Source organism: Salvelinus namaycush, chromosome 2, assembly GCF_016432855.1.
Source record: "Salvelinus namaycush isolate Seneca chromosome 2, SaNama_1.0, whole genome shotgun sequence".
NCBI lineage: Eukaryota > Metazoa > Chordata > Actinopteri > Salmoniformes > Salmonidae > Salvelinus > Salvelinus namaycush.
The window spans coordinates 50,036,888-50,057,217 of record NC_052308.1 but is presented as its reverse complement, the minus strand read 5'-3'; the positions used below and the strand labels follow the sequence as shown (position 1 = coordinate 50,057,217).

The 20,330-nt window shown below is 42.1% G+C and overlaps 1 protein-coding gene across 1 annotated transcript in view; it reads right to left on the bottom strand.

Annotated features, from left to right (window-relative positions):
- Positions 1-20,330, bottom strand: part of LOC120022102 (potassium voltage-gated channel subfamily KQT member 2-like) — a 91,667-nt gene that overhangs the window by 1,054 nt on the left and 70,283 nt on the right. The window contains exons 11-14 of the mRNA XM_038965928.1: positions 16,783-17,045; positions 8,573-8,681; positions 8,132-8,263; positions 4,515-4,610 (exon numbers count right to left, since the gene is read on the bottom strand). Of these exons, the coding sequence (XP_038821856.1) occupies positions 4,515-4,610; positions 8,132-8,263; positions 8,573-8,681; positions 16,783-17,045 (600 nt within the window). The remainder of the gene's footprint in view (positions 1-4,514; positions 4,611-8,131; positions 8,264-8,572; positions 8,682-16,782; positions 17,046-20,330) is intronic.

The following is a 20,330-nucleotide window of genomic DNA, read 5'->3' as shown; positions in this document are numbered from 1 at the left end:
TTTTTAATTTTTAAATCAACCTTCAAAAGTTAAAGAAAAAGGATGTATATAACCCCAGACATTCTCTGATCCTATTGCAAGAGGTAGATGAGTGCAGGTTTAGAGAGGAGAGCACCACACACTCAGGTATAGCTCTCACCTGCCTAGCGCTGAGCACAGTGGGAGTGGGATGGGCACATGCATGGGATGGCATACGGAGAGATGGAGGAGGAGGACCCGGTGCCTTACAGGGTGCAGGGTTAGGGTCATCTTTTCTTTCAACTACTCATCATTGCCATTCATTGGCTCTTGAACCCAGCAAGACAATACAGCAATACATTACTTTACGTTTGTATGCCTACTGAAAGCTGTTATAAGAATGACATAATACCTGTCTTAAGTGGGTATTACAGGTTCTAACAAAGGACGTAACACCCTATGAAGTTGCCAGGGATGGTAATATAGTTGCCACAGATGGTCTGCTTTATAACATTGTTATGCCAGTTGTCAGAAGTGTAAAGCTAGTTATCACAATCAGTCATGACAAGGGTTCTATGACTGCTATGACAAAGGTTCTGTATGCGTTCTGAAAGTAAAGTGTGAATCGAATGTTTACACTCCAAGGGAAGGTTGCTTCAAGTAAAGTGTCACTGAAAAATTGCTTGGACATATTGGATCAGCTATACTTATTGCCCTAAAGCACCGTCTGGTCTCAGACTAGAAGTAACATAGTAAATGTAAATCCGGGATACTCAAATATGACTAGATTCAGGAAACTAGGCGTATGTCGCAAGTCATGACTTAACACGAGAGTCGTTTGAGCGTAATTATTTATTTTTTAAATCAAAATGTGTTTTTCTTGGCAGAAATGCGAACTTTCATGTGCCTTAATAACAAACGTGTATACCATCTGTAAATACGAATACAATTGTTAAATTACAAGCCTTGTTGGTTAAGCCACAGAAAGTTAGCAACCTTCCCACATGTCGAGAGAGGAGTTTGGATTGTACTGCCATAGAAGCTCGTCAGTCTGTGTTGGTAATTCTGTCGAACGCAACTTTAAAAAAAAAAATATTCTGTGCAGCTGCATAAGTGATCCTCCACTTTCTGGAGGATCACATTTTGAAATCAGTGGAATTCGAGTATGATAGCGAAAGAGATGGAGGAAACACCTGTCTCCAGATTTCATCTTCAAACTAAGGGCAACCATGGCATGGCATTCCTGACAGGGAGACGCATCCATGCACAATGATGTATACAGGTAAGATAGTCTAGCGTTAGCTAGCTAACATTACATTTTCAGATATTACACGTTTTCTAATTTTGACAGAAAGGGGTTTCATTTAAAGCTAACATTAGCTGGCTGGCTCCCTAGCTGATGTTATTATTCGTTTCCCAGAGCTGCTTGCTGTTCTAGTTAGAGCCTAATGTTAGCTAGCTAACATTGAATATGGTTGGTTAGCGCCCAGCACTGTGGCATTATTAGCACTATTCATTGTTGTTTCACTAGCTAACGTTAGCTGGCTGGCTCGTTAGTTAACGTTATGTGACGTGTGTGAACTTACATTTGTTTACCTAACTAGTTACATTGTTTACCTAGCTAGCAAGCTATATGTCTTAAGCTAAAGTGTACTGTTAGCTAGCTAGCTAACGTTAGCTGGCTGGCTCCCTAGCTGACATTCTTTTCCAGATCCGTGTGTTGTTCTAGTTAGAGCCTAAAGTTAGCTAGCTAACATTGAACATGGTTGGTTAGCTCCCAACACTGTGGCATTGTTGGCACTGTTTATTGTTTAACTAGCTAACGTTGTCTGGCTGGCTCATTAGCTGACATTACGTGACGTGTGTACAACACCCGCTGAATATGGCCGGTGTCAGTAAACGTCTGCAAAAAAGCTTAGGATGAGGGTGTGAACGGTGCTGAATGGGTGTAGACAAAGAAGAGTTCTACACAGGCGATTTTCTCAAAAGTGTGTTTACAAGTTCCAAAGCAGAATTACTTTCCCGTTGTTCCTCAAATGCAGTGTTAGATATACAATTTTGTAGCTCTGAGTCTCTACTTTTATATAATGTAAAAAACAATTTCAAATTTTGCTACATAAGACTGAATCCAGGTGGATTCAATCGTCTAGCAACCCAAAGGTTGTGTGTTTGAATCTCACCACAGACAACTTTACCATTTTAGCAACTTTTCAACTACTTAATAGATTTGTATTTAAATTTTTTACCCCTTTTTCTCCCAATTTCATGGTATCTAATTGGAAGGTACAGTCTTGTCTCATCGCTGCAACTTCCGTACAGACTCGGGAGAGGCGAAGGTCGAGAGCCGTGCGTCCTCCGAAACACAACCAAGCCGCACTGCTTTTTGACACAATGCCGCACTCCTTTTTGACACTTAAGCCAGCCGCACCAATGTGTCGGAGGAAACACCGCACACCTGGGGACCATGTCAGCGTGCACTGCGCCCGGCCCGCCACAGGAGTCGCTAGTGCAACAAGGACATCCCTGCCGGCCAAACCCTCCCCTAATCCAGACGACGCTGGGCCAATTGTGCGCCACCCCATGGATCTCCCGGTCGCGGCCAGCTGCGACAGAGCCTGGACTCGAACCCATAATCTCTGGTGGCACAGCTAACATTGCAATGCAGTGCCTTAGACCACTGCGCCACTCAGGAGGCCCTACTTAATACTTTTTAGATACTTTGCAACTATTTACATTTTAGCTAACCCTTCCCCTAAGCCTAACCTTAACCCTTTTAGCTAACCCTAATCTTAACCCTTGAACCTAACTCCTAACTACTAAACTTAACCCTAACCTCTAGCCTAGCTAACATTAGCCAGGTAGCTAATGCTTACTTAGCATGTAAGTTTGCAAGTTTGCAAATTCGTAACATATTGTACATTTAGCAAATTCGTAACACATTAAAAAAAACAATATTCGCAACATATCATACGAAATGGATGATGTACATCCACAGATTAATACATACCATACAAACGTAACATATCATACTAAACGGAGTGTTCCGGATTTACATACAGAATAATACTAAATGCTCTGAGACCAGGTTGTAAAGCACCATGAACCTTATAAAAACCATCCATAACATCTATGCAAGATTGAAAACTGACTGAGGCCTACTTATAAGAGGGTTGGCAATGAACTAGACATTTTAAACATCTGAATAAGAGAGCAATATCCTAGAAAAAAAATATTCACAGAACGGCTCCATGGTCAGGCAAAACATGCGTACCAATTTTGCAAACATCCGAAGCGGCCAAGATTAGAAAACTATGCAACTTCTAAAATGTAGATTGTGCATCATGTGGCATGCTTCAATACACTTCATGCCAACATGCATCCAAAACTGAAGAATTTACTGTATTGTTCATAGACACCTCACAGGTCATAGGCTGTAAATGAATTTCGCTATCTTTACATATAAGCCCTTCACATTGTCAATGCGTTGCAGGCAATATCAATTAATGAAATGTATTTATGAAGACATTTTTAAATCTGCAGCACAACCCTTTTTTGCTCGGCTACATGACTTGACTACTTACCTATGAGCTTCACTTCTCCTATGTCCTACAGGAGCATTTACCATATTCTTAACTATTGGATAAACCATGTTAGTCTTCTTTTACTTTAATTCTACTTTCCATTAATTCTCTAGTACGATTGTCGCAGTATAGTGCAAGAAAAATAAGAATTATTACGAGTTCGATACACCGAGTGCACAAAACATTAGGAACATCTGCTCTTTCCATGAGACTGACCAGGTGAATCCAGGTGAAAACTATGACCCCTTATTGATGTCACTTGTTAAATCCACTTCAAATCAGTGTAGATGAAGGGGAGGAGACAGGTTAGAAAAGTATTGTTAAGTCTTGAGACAACTGAGACATGGATTGTGTCTGTGTGCCATTCAGAGGGTAAATGGGCAAGACAAAAGATTTAAGTGCCTTTGAACATGGTATGCTAGTAGGTGCCAGGCGCACCGGTTTGAGTGTGTCAAGAACTGCAATGCTGCTGGGTTTTTCAAACTCAACAGTTTGCCGTGTGTATCAAGAATGGTCCACCACCCAAAGGACATCCAGACAACTTAACACAACTGTGGGAAACATTGGAGTCAACATCAGCTTTCTACACCTTGTATAGTTCATGCCCTGACGAATTGGGCTGTTCTGAAGGTAAAAGCAGATGCAACTCAATATTAGGAAAGTGTTCCTAATGTTTTGTACACTCAGTGTATGTGTATACACATGTGTATAAAGCTGATCAGCACTCAAAGGGCGTCAGAGACTATGAATCACTGAGTTTGAGTAATTATTAGCTGAGAATAACTGAATAGTTGCTGCAAGATGTTTGCCACTTTGATCAAGTCACTGCATCACATTGCGATATAGACACCGCTAGTCACACGCTGTCACAGTAGGCCGAGACAAAAAAAGGTTTCTCGCTGCTTGTCAAGAGAATAGATAATGAATTAAGGGTTAAGCTCTTGATGAGAGAGATGTAGTCTGGTGAAGCCTAACCTAGGAGAGTTTTTTGGTGACTCTTTGGGTCCATCAGTTGAATACTTCTTATGGCGGGGAGTTGAGGGTCCAGGGGGACCAACAATCATATCTATCCTGGCAAAGTGAATAGAGAAGACACCAGCACAATGCAGGATGACGGCGCAACAAGGACCAGTCCGACAGGCACACATCAAATGAACGAAACCAAAACAACAGAACCAGGAGACAAAAGACAAGGACAAATAAGTGAAAATATATTCCAAACATATTTGCCAATAGTAAAACAGCAAATTGCTGTTTTCATTTGGTAAATTAATCGGCCACTATACTGTAGCTGTATGATATGTCAGTGAAGCCATAATTTTAAGAAAGAGATTTTAAAGTTTAATTTTTTTTAAATTCTAAGTAGGAATATATTTACATATATGTGGTACCATTTGTAAACTCACAACATATATTGTACTTATTTGACAACGATGCCCCTGAGATGAGACTGAATGCTCAAGATGTCGCCTTGTGTTATCCATGGTGGACAGACACTTACTATTGTTGTGTAATGCGTATAGACGTTGAATTCAGATTCAATGCGTTCTGACCTTTGGGGGAACAAAACTCACAACTCCATAATTGCAACAACAATAAAATGGCTGGGTTCACTTGGTAAGAACAACCTCATGAAAAATGAGCTTGGTCATGGTATCAGGGTTGTGTCTCTGGAAATTGGACCCTTTGTGGTAAGTCTCTTAACATCATAAAATATGCATGGAGCAGGTCTGGCCAAATGCTAATTGGCTCGATAAGAGTTGTATTAACATGCATACAGGACAGTTCGAAAGAAACAGACTACATCAACGTTTCATTGAAATAGCCACTTATCGTCACTGAATCGTCATCCGTATTGTGAGTTGATCTTTTCTTGTAATTATTTGAGGTACAGTAGCCTATACAGTGATGTGGGTGGGACTCAGGAATATCATGAATTATCAATCATCCAATGATTCCAGCCAACAGGGGCTGTTTGCTCACGGCATTAACATGCCATTTGGTTTAGGAATATTTGATTGACAGACTATCATAACATCGTCAACAATAGGTTTAAGGAATTGAATTTAGCTATGAATTGTGTGACAACAAAGCATTTAAGTTGTTATTATAAAAGAGAATGTGTTCTCAGTAACTTACCTGGTTAAGTAAAAGTAACAATATTGTATTTGGCCACTGATTTTTTTTTAAATTGTTGGACATAAAAGACTGTAAAAACACCGAAAATCAGCTCCAAGTGATTTCATTTTGGAAATCTGTTTCAAAGTATTCCCACGCATCATAGAGAGATACAGTATATGTGATTGTCTACACATTTTTTGTAATTACACTACTGTTCAAAAGGTTGGGGTCACTTAGAAATGTCCTTATTTTTGAAAGAAAAGCTAATTTTTTGTCCATTAAAATTACATCAAATTGATCAGAAATACAGTGTAGACATTGTTAATGTCCTAAATGACTATTGCAGCTGGAAACGGCGGATTCTTTATGGAATATCTACATAGGCGTACAGAGGCCCATTTTCAGCAACCATCACTCCTGTGTTCCAATGGCATGCTGTGTTAGATAATCCAAGTTTATCATTTTAAAAGGCTAACTGATCATTAGAAAACCCTTTTGCAATTATGTTAGCACAGCTGAAAATGGTAATGGTCTTCTTTAGACTAGTTGAGTATCTGGAGCATCAGCATTTGTGGGTTCGATTACAGGCTCAAAATGGTCAGAAACAAATAACTTTCTTCTAAAACTCATCAGTCTATTTTTGTTCTGAGAAATGAACGCTATTCCTTGCGATAAATTGCCAAGAAACTGAAGATCTCGTACAACGCTGTGTACTGCTCCCTTCACAGAACAGTGCAAAACTGGCTCTAACCAGAATAGAAAGAGGAGTGGGAGGCCCTGGTGCACAACTGAGCAAGAAGACAAGTACATTAGAGTGTCTAGTTTGAGAAACAGATGCCTCACATGTCCTAAACTAGCAGCTTCCTTAAATAGTACCCGCAAAACACCAGTCTCAACGTCAACAGTGAAGAGGCGACGGGATGCTGGCCTTTGGGATGCTGATCATGATCTCTGATAATTCTGACACTGTCTTTAAGGTCCTCGATTAAATCAATGCAATCAGTGATTGATATAGAGGGGGACTGGAGGGCCTTCATGGTAAAATCACTGATATCACATAACACATAAATTCTTCAACATCCTTTCTTTAAAAAAATTTAACAGTGAGCTTTGTTTGGACATTTAGCTAACTAGCTAACGGTGAGTAGCCTACACAGTGTAGCCTAACCTACACAGCGATATCTACTGTTTACTGCATATTGTATCAGTGCGAAGTGAACACACTCATTATTTTGAAATTGATAAGATGATTGTTTTTTTAAACAATTTCCTTTTACTGTTTTTTCCAGGTAAATAATCAAGCATAATTAAAATTCAATACATAGCCCTAAATTAAATATATTTGAAGTACAACGCTAGATTTTATGTAAGAAGTCCTTGAGTGTCCTGAAAGGCATCTGACAAATATAATTTATTATTATTATCGTCAATACATATCCCTTTCGTTTTCCCACCCCTATCCCACTGCTATGCATGTTTAGGCCAGTGCTTGACTTGGACTGAAATAGGTGCCGGTACCGTTTATATTTAGGTGCAGAAACTCTTCAATACTTTTGAGCTAATATTCTATAGGAGGTGCAAGAAGTCAAGCAGAAGAAAAAGGTACTCAGTTCCAGTGAGCTCCTGCCCAAGTCAAGTACTGTGCTTAGGTAAAAATACAAATAACACTGACAAGTAGAGCATAATTATTATTATTTTTTATATTTTTTTGCTTAATCTGATTGGGTGGGCTTGGCTCCCCAGTGGGTGGGCCTTTGCCCACCCACGCCCACACATGCCTACGCCCCTGTGGAACACCCAGGAACACTCAAAACCTCTGGTTTGTCTTTGGCATTTAAATCAAATCAAATTTTATTGGTCACATACAATTGTTTTAGCGATGTTATTGCAGGTGTAGCCAAATGCTTGTGGAACTGACAGTGTTTTAACTATTTGAGGATATGAAATACACAGACAATCATAATAGCAGTCAAAATAGTACCGGCACCTATTTCAGTCCAATTGACTGGGAAGTTTGTCAGGATCAGAAGAAATATGAAAGTAGCAAAGCACAGGTAAAAAGTTAGAAGAAAACCCACTGTAGTCTTCTGAACACCTAACCCTGGGATAGAGTTAAAAATTTTAGCAGGACAATTACACATATTTTAATGCCACACCTTTGAATGGCTTTCCATGAGGTGTTGATTGTTCCTGAGTGGTTCAGTTTGAGTTCTGACTTAAATCTGCTTGAAAATCAGAGACAAGGTTTGAATATTGCTGTCCATCAATGATTCCCAACTAAATGTACTGAGCTTGAGCAATTTTGATGTATTGTGAAGGTTGGTAGAATCTTTTCAAAATGTTTCACAGTTGTAATGGTTTCCAAAAGGTGCTTCCACCAAGTATTACCCCTGCGGTGTGAAGACATACGCAATCAATACAGGTCTGAGTGAGATAGAGAATGAGAGAGAATAGGAGGGAGGTTATCTTGCCTGGACTGGAGATTTTTGATGCGGGCCAGCATGTCCAAGTGGCCGGCTGAATACTGCTCTATGACATCCATCACGTCGTACGGCCGCAGGCTCTCTTTGAACTTCCTCTTGGAGACCATGAACCTCATAATGCTGAGGAGAGAGACGTTTGAGATATGAACACAACCTCAATAGGATATTTTAAATGGAACATTTCATAGATCATTATATTGGGTTGGGGACAACTATGTGGGCCATGAGGTATCTCAATTCAACTTTTTACATGTCTGTATAACAGTGTAAATCAATTTTCCCAGATTGAGATTGAAGAGCAGGAGGGTGATATGAATATCCCAAACTTGAATATACCAGTGCTGGGTAAAATAAATCATACAGATAATGAGAGAAAGAGATTGACCTGACCCAGACACACTCTGAAAGACAAAACTTGTCTTGGCTTACCAAATGGACCTGATAGTGACCTTGAGTCCGGGAGTTAGGTCCTGAGGGACAAACTCACAGTGGCAGCTCTTATTGTCGTCTGCTATGTCCTCTCCAGGGAGGCTGGCTTCTACGAAACACAACAAGCACACGAGAGCTCCGGTGTTAGCGTGTTCCTGTGGCATGGGGCGGATGGAAACACTCAACTGTCACCTGCACTCTCCCCTAACCTCGACTCATTCAGTCTTTAAGGATGTCAGTCTGCATGGAACCAAGCGAAGGCACGGCTATTAACTTGCACAACCCAGGGTTACAGTGTGGGATTGGGCGTCGAATCGAGGGCAGGTTAATGGCAGTGTCGGTTCATCTCATTTGCTGATGCAGGATAAGAAAAAGGAAAGAGGTAGAGGGGGGGGGGGGGGGGGGATTGGGAGGAAGGGGGGACATAGCGGTACAAGTTTCTGAGGTTAATGGATTTACCTGACTACTGTGGCCCAAAAATATTAAATACGGAGGCTTGACGTGACGTGCCGAAGCCAGTGTGCTCTTATCTTAAGCTACGCTAGCAGCTAGCATCGTTGTGCATGACACTGAGACAGTCAGCAGACAGGCCCCTGCAGTGGACCACAGCCTAGTCAATCTGCAGTTTGAGACACTTGAGTTCAAGGTGTATGCCTATTCAGAGTGGGATGCAGAGAAAGTCTTTGAAGTATTTCAAACTGCTAAATGTCTATTATGGCAGAAGGGGGACTATGTGCCTATATGAGGTTCAATAGGCACCTATATACAAGCCATAGCAGGACAGCTAACTCTGCAATCAATATATCTAGCTATATCTTGAAGTAAACTTAATAGTGGAAACAGTGTAACACTGTAAATCGGTCCTACTGTATATAATTCATTATATTAGGCATAAAATATACTCCTTTCAATATCAAACTTTTTTTGTGTGTGGCTGAGTCACTGGATTTATTGTAAATTTGACTGTTAGGGGGGAGCAGAGAAGAGGTTTGGATATTGGCTTGTGCAGTTACACATTTAACTTTCAATTATTGTAATAGTTGCTCTTCTATTTTTGGGATCTAAAGGCCAGACTCAAGTTGGCAGCAAATTGCATCAGTGAAATAGGAGGTTCAGACTGGTGACAAGGCTGGGTAAATCCTTCCCTATATATTTCAATGTTGGCGTTGTATTTGAGATGGTAAGGATTTCTCCCTTTTCAAGACCATAATGGTTTTATGGTGTGCAAGAGGCTTTGTTCATCTTTGGTTCTGTGTATCTAGTGTATGTAGTATGTGTATCTAGCATAATCAAGTATGTCTCTGAGCTCAAGTATGTGAACTCTGAGCTCGAGAAAGATATCTGTATGGACAAATAAAGAGCTTGAACTTGCCTGAAAGTGTCAATCATTTTGGGCCACAGCACTGACCTATCCCAGTTTCACTCCAACAGACAAAAACATTGTGCGCCTAATGCCAACCAAAATACAGAGCCGTGAAACTGCATCACGTCTTCCCCCAACATGGCTTCCATTTTAAGGGGAGGGGATCTAGTGTCACGGTTCTATAGTGCTGTGCTTCAAAGGCCCTTAGTGGGTGCCGAAGGCCAACTGACAGAGACCGGACAGCTTCCTTCATGCAGGTTAGAATGCAACAGCGGCAGCCATTTTGAGTTGAGTGCATGGCTTTCGGGCTGCTTGCTTGTAGTTGGAGTGGGCTATTATGAAAATGATGGGGCCCACCCATTACTGTGCTCATGGAATGGGTCTACAGTTGGGCATGCATTATATTGCTTCAATCATATAAACACTTGTTTTTATTCATTTTGATCTGGTGGCCATCCCCCAAGCAGACATGGGATTTGTTTCTTACTGATTAACCCCTCAATTGCTGCAAAGGAGGTGGAGAGGAGAAGGAAAAGACAATAAAATAAACCTGGTTAAATTGTGGGATAAAATCATAATACAATCACCAAAAAAAACAGGCTTATTAGGAAATTATATACAATATCATGATGTAAAGAACCCGAGGGCAGTGGTGATATTCAGTTGTCTCAGTGGGTATCTGGTCATGTATTACAGAACCTCTCTGAAGGTACAATGCAATAAGGACTGCAGGGGTATTGGCCAGATCTGCATCGTGAAAGGGAGGGGTGATAAGTAAAAATGATGGGCATCAAATGTAGTTTGGTACAGGAGTTAGTGGAATGGACTGAAGAAGGAAGGACTGCAGCAACAGGTTTTAATAACCCCTTAAGAAATACGCAAAATCCATTATAATGCAAAACATAGGCATTCACAGAAAGTGTTACCAAGATTTTCATACTGGTTGCAGTCACTGTTTCGAATGCAAAATTGTGAAAAGGAATGTTGTGACAATGGTCATTTGACAGTGAAAACCCTACACTGTCATGTAGCAACCAGTGACAATGCTGTGGAAATATGCATCGGATGTTAAATAAGTTAGCTAGCAAACTCAATCAAAAATGTCACTCTGAAAACAAGGTTCCAAAGCCGTTTAAGCTATGACTTCATATGAACATGACCCAACTGATACAGTATCAAAATGAGGCTAAAGCAGCAACTCTGTAACGCTGCCAACTTATTTAGAAGTATACACATTGGTATATTTGTCAGATTTGAATTAATTCCACTGCTCAGATATGACAAGATGTGATATATTGTACAATAGTCAAATAGTGCCAAATCAGTATATTCAAAAGTCTTTCCCCAAAGGATAGATCAATATAATGTCACATACTTGAACATATTATGTGCATAGTGTTACAATTATGAAACATTTGTAAATTTTGTGATAAATGATCAGTAGGTATCTCACAACTGCACTTTGTAACATGTAGGATCTTTTGTTTTCCAAAGGTGTGCAGTTGAAGATTCTTCCCAAGTCACAACTGGTTGCTGCATTAGAGTTACGGGCAGTGGAAATCAGTAAATGCAGCATCATAATGCCTTCATAAGGCTGCCATAGAACTGACATAAGGCCTGCTACAGTATACCATTACATGTAAGCCCAGATGGCATTATGAAGTGACGAAACATACAATCAGATTAAAATGTCTTACAGTTCTCGCTTTGTAAGTGTTATGTCACTTTGCAAAATGCTAATGACATCACGACAGGTTTTATGTCATCATTTTGACACTATAATTTGTCATGATTATGTTATAGACGTATCATGTCAGGCTAACTTAAATGTAACAGTTTACTTGAGTCCTATAAAAAAAATGTTTTTTTGCTAGCCTGGGAATCCAAAATGAATTGCATTGTTTTACCAAGCTAATAATTTGCATGACGTAACAGACATATCAACAGAGGTCAGTAACAGTCATTACTATAAACTGACAGATTGTTATGGCTTGTTACTGGGGTTGAGATGATATCTTAACCATGCTACTAAATGATTGCTGTAATTTAGCCAAATAATTTTGCAACAGTTATCAGCTAATGGCATGAGACTGAAATCAATGAGAGACTGATATGTGCACAACACTGATTACATGCACACTCGGTTTTTGGCACTAATTTAACTCCATTTCATGACTTTAGAAAATTGTTTTAAGCATCATTTAGAATTATTTTAATCTGGTTGATCACCAGAACTGATGTGAGAAATCAGATTTAGACAGATTTTTCTGATTTCATGATTTCATGCCTTACTTTTTTTAACCATTTATCTATTTCCGAGCAAACGGAATGAGCAGCAGCTACGTTTAGCTACATACGGACCGTTAGTGGAATTCCCACGAGAGAGTAACGGATAATTTGATTGGATGTTAATTATTCGACTAGGCTACCTGTATTTGACATTGTGTTGTTATTTCGCTGAACACTAGATTGTTTATTTTTGGCAGTGAAACGAGGCTACTCAGGTGAGAAAAAAACCTCACGCAAATGTATAACCCCGTTGGAAAATATAAATGGACTGTTTGAAAATGTGAATAAAAATTAATTAATAAAAATAAATAATCGTTTTTTAAAATTATAACAAAAAATAAATGTGAATCACATTTTTATTTGGCGTACCCCTGACGGCTTTGCTCGTACCCCTGGGGGGTTTGGGAAAACCTGGTGTAGCTCAATAAAGTGACTTTATTTGTGCCCTGGTCCTATAAGAGTTCTTTGTCACTTCTCACGAGCCGGGTTGTGACGACAACTCACACTCATTCTTATGTTTAATAAAGGTATCGTATAGTGTGTGTGTGTGTGGCAGGCTTACAATGATGGCAAAAAACAACATTTGAGAGTGCGCTGACCCTGGTGCTAGAGGAGGTACGCAGCTGGAGGTTGAATGTTTGAAGGGGTACGGGACTATAAAAAGTTTGGGAACCACTGAGCTACACCATAGATTTTAGACACCTTGGGAGAATTTGGACATGAAATTAGAAAAATCGGTCTAAATCTGATTACTCACATGAGTTCTGGTGATTAGTATGGACAGTACATGGTTTATGATGATGTTATCATATTCAAAAACAAAGTAAATCAAACAGACAACATGAAGGTGACGCTATTGCCAGCAAATAAAAATAGACTTTATCCTGTACTATATTCTAACTTCTTTACAGCTGTTTGCCAAATGGAACAAATTAAAAAAACTAATTTCAAATATGGGCCGGTTTCTCAGACACAGATTAAGCCTCATCCTGGACTGGAAAGCACTTTAAATGGAGATTCTCTATTGAGCACACTTTTTAGTCAGGAACTGGGTTTCTGTGTCTGGGAAATCAGTCCAAAAAGTATACCAAACCAAAAACAAAACATGATAGCATATCTGAACATGAGGTAATAAATCCCTTTATATATTGCTTATCGGTGTGTTGATCGTGGATGTTGAAACAAGCATCTCTGTTTTCCTGACCTGGTGAGCTCTTCTGTCTGAATTCTTCATCCTGCATCTCAATCAGCACTTTAGCACACCGTCAAATAGAGAAACGAAAAGGAATCGATGAGGATTGCGTTTTGCCTAGCGTGCATCAAATGATTGTTTTCTGTCAACGTACAGAGAAAACACCATCAAGCAACAATTGCATGAATACAGACACATAAAACAGACCGGACATGTTTAACAGAACTGCCTCATGTAGGGAAAACATATGCTGCCATGCTGTTTAATATCTATGCTTAATTAAAAGTAAAACTTAAACACTTTAAGACTTGAACATCTAATGTCATGGTCGTTTGTAGAGATGGACCAAGGCGCAGCGAATGTAGAGTTCCACATGCTTTATTAATAGTGAAACTTAACAAAAGAAAACAATAAACGAACAAACCGTGACTACAGAGGTGCAAAGTGCACTAACTCCAAACAATATCCCATAACCCACAGGTGGAAAAAATGCTACTTAAGTATGATCCCCAATTAGAGACAATGATAGTCAGCTGCCTCTAATTGGGAATCATAACAATACACCAACATAGAAAAAACAAACTAGAACCCCACATAGAAAATATAAACTAGACTAAACCCCCTAGTCACGCCCTGACCTACTCTACCATAGAAAATAATGGCTTTCTATGGTCAGGACGTGACAGTATCCCCCCCCCCCCCCCCCCCCCCAAAGGTGCAGACTCCGACCGCAAAACCTGAAACAAAAAGGGAGGGTTAGGGGGGGTATCTAGTGTCGGTGGCGGCTCTGGTGCGGGGCGAAGAACCCGCTCATCCGCCAGCATCAGGGGCGGCTTTGGTGCGGGACGAAGTACCCGCTCATCCTGCGGATCCGCCAGCATCGGGGGCGGCTCTGGTGCGGGACGAAGAACACGCTCAGCTCTCGGATCCACCATTTTGTGGTGGCTCTGCTGCGGACCGAAGAACCCGCTCATCCAGCCATGGACCCAGGCTGAACACCGTACCTGGACTGGACCTCGGTGCAGAAGAAGACTCCCTTCATGGAGCGGGACTAGACGCCGTGTCTAGACTGGGCATCGGGGCAGGGGAAGGCTCCAGCCATGGAGCTGGACTGGACGCCGTGTTAGGACTGGACATAGGCGCAGAGGAAGGCTCCTGCCTTGGAGCTGGACTGGACGCCGTGCTCGGACTGGGCATCGGCGCGGTGGAAGGCTCCTGCCATGGAGCTGGAGGTTCTGGACCGTGGACAGTCGCAGGAGGTTCCGGACCGTGGACCGTCGTTGGTGGTTCCGGAATGTGAAACGTCGCCGGAAGCTCTGGACTGGGAACTGTCGCCGGAAGCTCTGGACTGGGAACTGTCGCCGGAAGCTCTGGACTGGGAACTGTCGCCGGAAGCTCTGGACTGGGAACTGTCGCCGGAAGCTCTGGACTGGGAACTGTCGCCGGAAGCTCTGGACTGGGAACTGTCGCCGGAAGCTCTGGACTGGGAACTGTCGCCGGAAGCTCTGGACTGGGAACTGTCGCCGGAAGCTCTGGACTGGGGATCGTCGCCGGAAGCCTGGTGCGTGTGGCCGGCACTGGTGGTACCGGGCTGGTGACACGCACCTCAGGGCAAGCGCGAGGAGCAGGCACAGGATGTACTGGACTGGGGAGGCGCACTGAAGGCCTGATGCGTGGGGCCGGTACAGGTGGCACCGGACTGGTGACACTCACTTCAGGGCGAGTGCGGGGAGGAGGCACAGGACGTACTGGACTGGGGAGGCGCACTGGAGGCCTGATGCGTGGGGCCAGTACAGGTGGCACCGGACTGGGGACACGCACTTGAGGGAGAGTGCGAGGAGCAGGCACAGGACGTACCGGACTGGGGACATGCACTTCAGGGATAGTGCGAGGAGCTGGCACAGGACATACTGGGCTGTGAAGGCGCACTGGAGACCTGGTGCGTATAACCGACATCAATTGTACCGGAACTTTAACACACTTCTCAGGACGAGTACGGGGAGCTGACTCAGGTGGCATCGGACGGCTAACACGCTCCTCAGGGCAAATGCCATGCATACTACGCCAAACCAACAGCTCTCTCTCATCACTCTCCTCAACTTTCTCCAACCACTCCTCGCTCAATCTATCCCAATATTACTCCTCGGTCTCTGACTCACCCCTCAACTTTGCCGACCACCCCGTGTGGCCCCCCCCCCCCCCCAAAAAAAAATATTTTGAGGCTGCTTCTTGGGCTTGCGTTGTGGCCGCGAACCCTGTCGTCGTCGCTGTCCTTCCTTCACCGCTTGCGGCTCCCACCATGGAAGGCGATCCTGTCCTGCCAGGATTTCTTCCCAAGTCCAGGATCCCTTCCCATCCAGAATCTCTTCCCAAGTCCAGGATACTTCCTCCTCCTGGGCACGCTGCTTGGTCCTTTATTGATGGGATATTCTGTCATGGTCGTTTGTAGAGATGGACCAAGTCGCAGCGAATGTAGAGTTCCACATGCTTTATTAATAGTGAAACTTAACAAAACAAAACAATAAACGAACAAACCGTGACTACAGAGGTGCAAAGTGCACTAACTCCAAACAATATCCCATAGCCCACAGGTGGAAAAAATGCTACTTAAGTATGATCCCCAATTAGAGACAATGATAGTCAGCTGCCTCTAACACACAGAAAATATAAACTAGACTAAACCACTAGTCACGCCCTGACCTATTCTACCATAGAAAATAAAGGCTTTCTATGGTCAGGACGTGACATCTAAATACTTTAAGGGGTGGTGACAATGCTAATAATATACTACCACTAGGATTGTTATAAGACATGTAATGAGAACTCATGAGTTCGACATAAACCTGTTTCATAGAGCTATATAGAGGACAGCGGTTATTACACTGTCATCATCAGTTCAAAGGTTTGTTATAACCTGCTATAGTCAGAGTAATGTAGCTAACCAAATCCTTACGATAGCATTAAGTGGCATTATGACCATTGTTATAACTTGTCATTGTCACCTAACTTTAAAACATCAACTACATCAGCAGAACAAAATCACCACACTGTATGTCTTTCTCTAATTGTACTGTTCCAAGTTTGTTTCAAATGAACCAAACAGAAAGGTAACAAAGATATACCACAGATAATAGAAAAAAAAGTATGAAACCCGGGAAAGAACAGAGCAACAAAAGATACAGCACATAACACAACATGCAATTTGAACTCACAGCGCATCACACCACACAACAAACTAATTTCCAAGACGGCCGCACGGATGACATTGCAACACTAAAGCCACAAAGAATAACACATCATTCAAAAGCTAGACGGAACTCAACATATCAAGTACCACAGAAACACACTGTGTAAAGATAATCCTACCTTCCGAGTTTTGGCGCGAGGCGGTGCCCTTAATGCGGAAGGCTTGACGTGCTCGGCTGCGTTCTCCGAAACTCCAACTCTTGGGCACTTTGTTGGGGCTGTCTTCATTGCTGTTGTCAGCGCTGGGGGACCTGTGAATGGGTTGGCCCCCCTGGCCTTGACCCTGGCTGCCTTGTCCACTGGGGCCCTGGGGTGAACCTTTCCCTTTGGTCCTTGAGCTCCGGGGACTGGAGAAAACACGCTCCTTCAGGCTGACCTTCTGACTGGAGGGGTCAGGGGATCAAGAGACGTTGAGAGGAGATATGTCATGTTATCGCCACTCAATCAATACAAGTCAGTATTGTTCTGTGTATTCATGCACACCATGCACATCTTTGGTTTACTAGCCGTACAATGTTTTGGTATTGCATTCATTCAGCCCCAACTGAATATTGTCGGAGTATCACAACAAACGCCTCACAAGTTACTCTAATTACTTGGCAGTAAGTAATCAGTTAAAATACGCTTTTCAATAAATCTTCTCATTTTATAGGACTTGTCTAAAACACAAACACCTTACCCAGGCCTTTTCACACTCATGAGCTCAACATATTGGTGACTGTATGACTGAATCACCTGAGTAAGTATGGGCACTATGTCAGAGCACAACATTGTGCCACGCTCATAAATAACTGTCATGCTCGTCGAAATGAATGGAAATGAATGAGGTGCGTAGAGTTCCACATATTTTAATAAATCGAAACTCACCAAACAAAACAAACAAGCACAAACGAAACGTGATGTTCTGGGCTACTTACAGGCAGCTACAAAAAAACAAGATCCCACAAACTAAAGGTGGAAAAAAGGCTGCCTAAGTATGATCCCCAATCAGAGACAACGATAGACGGCTGCCTCTGATTGGGAACCATACCCGGCCAACAAAGAAATAGAAAAACTAGAATGCCCACCCAAATCACATAAAAAAGGCTCTCTAAGGTCAGGGCGTGACAATAACGTTGTCATTGACGTCACGCCATCATGCAGCATTAGTCAGAAATTGGATGGGTTAAAAAAAATAAAGTGTCAGTAGGTAGCCCACAGGCTCTCTGTTGTTGTGTCCTTGTTTGTGTCCCAAATAGCACCCTATTCCCTATGTTGTGAATTTCTAAATAGTGCACTATATAGGGTATAGGGTGCCATTTGGGACGCATTCCTTGAATACAAAGCAGTTTGTTTGTTTATTAGGATCCCCATTAGCTGTTGCTTATGCAGCAGCTAGTCTTCCTGGGGTCCACACAAAACATAATACAAATCATTGATAGACAAAAACAGCTCAAGGACAGAGCTACATACATTTGAAATAAGACTAATACGTCTGAAACCTGTTTTCACTGTCATTATGGGGTATTGTGTGTAGATTAATGAGGAAAAAACAAACAATTTAATCAATTTTAGAATAAGGCTGTAACGTAACAAAATGTGGAAAAAGTAAAGGGGTCTGAATACTTTCGGAATGCACTGTATGTGTATTAAAGTAGTCAAAAGTTTAGCATTTGGTCCTACATTCCTTGCACCCAATGATGACATCAAGCTTGTGACTCTACAAACATGTTGGACGCATTTGCTGTTTGTTTTGGCTGTGTTTCAGATTAAACTTCGACATTAATGTGTGTGCTACCATGATTACGGATTGTCCCGAATGAATCGTGAAAAATAATAATATTGAGTGAGAAACAGACGCCTCACAAGTCCTCAACTGGCAGCTTCATTAAATAGTACCCCAAAAACATCAGTCTCAACATCAACAGTGAAGAGGCGACTCCAGGATGCTGGCCTTCTAGGCGGAGTTGCAAAGAAAAATCCATATCTCAGACTGGCCAATAAAAATAACAGATTAAGATGGCCAGCATCCCGGAGTCGCCTCTTCACTGTTGACGTTGAGACTGGTGTTTTGCGGGTACTATTTAATGAAGCTGCCAGTTAAGGACTTGTGAGGCGTCTGTTTCTCAAACTAGACACTCGAATGTATTACGGGCCATTGGAACACAGGAGTGATAGTTGTTGATAATAGGCCTCTGTACGCCTATGTAGATATTCCATGAAGAAGAAAAAATCTGCCGTTTCCAGCTACAGTAGTCAGTTACAACAGTAACAATTTCTATACTGTATTTCTGAACAGTTTTATGATATTTTAACGGACAAAAAATGTGCTTTTTTTCACAAACAAGGACATTTCTAAGTGACCCCAAACTTTTGAACAGTAGCGTACATATCAGCATACATAACTATAATCACACACATCAGCATACCATTCTGCAAATATACATTTCAACATCTACAATGTATTCGGAAAGTATTCAGACCCCTTGACTTTTTCCAAATTTTGTTAGGTAACAGCATTGTTCTAAAATTGATTAAATTGTTTATTTTCCCCGTCATCAATCTACACACAATACCACATAATGACAGAGCGAAAACAGGTTTTAAGAAATTATCACAAAAAAAAAAAAGATATATATATCTCACATTTACATAAGTATTCAGTCCCTTTGTTGAAGCACCTTTGGCAGCAATTACAGCCTCAAGTGTTCATGAGTATGACGCTACGAGCTTGGCCCACATTTTGGGAGTTTCTCCCATTCTTCTCTGCAGATCCTCTCAAACTCTGTCAGGTTGGATGGGGAGTGTCGCTGCACAGCTATTTTCAAGTCTCTCCAGAGATATAAGATCAGGTTCAAGTCCGGGCTCAGGCTGGGCCACTCAAGGACATTCAGAGACTTGTCCTGAAACCACTCCTGCATCGACTTGGCTGTGTGCTTAGGGTCGTTGTCCTGTTGGAAGGTGAACCTTTGCCACAATCTGAGGTCCTGAGCACTCTGAAGCAGGTTTTCGTCAAGGATCTCTCTGTACTTTGACCCTGTTCATCATTTCCTCAATCCTGACTATTCTCCCAGTCCCTGCCGCTGAAAAACATCCCCACAGCATGATGCTGCCACAACCATGCTTCACCGTAAGGATGGTGCCAGATTTCCTCCAGATGTGATGCTTGGTATTCAGGCCAAAGAGTTCAATCTTGGTTTCATCTGACCAGAGAATCTTATTTCTCATGGTCTGAGAGACCTTTAGGTGCTTTATGGCAAACTACAAGCAGGCTGCCATGTGCCTTCTACTGAGGAATGGCTTCCATCTGGCCACTCTACCATAAAGGCCTGATTGGTGAAGTGCTGCAAAGATGGTTGTCCTTCTGGAAGCTGGAAGGTTCTCCCATCTCCACAGAGGAACTCTGGAGCTCTGTCAGTGACCATCGGGTTCTTGGTCACCTCCTTGACCAAGGCCCTTCTCCCCCGATTGCTCAGTTTGGATAGGCGGCCAGCTCTAGGAAGGGTCTTGGTGGTTCCAAACTTCTTCTATTTATGAATTATGGAGGCCACTGTGTTTTTGGTGGCCTTCAATGCTGCAGAATTCTTTTGGTACCCTTCCCCAAATCTGTGCCTTGACACAATCCTGTCTCGGAGCTCTTCCTTCGACCTCATGGCTTGGTTTTTGCTCTGACATGCAGTCAACTGTGG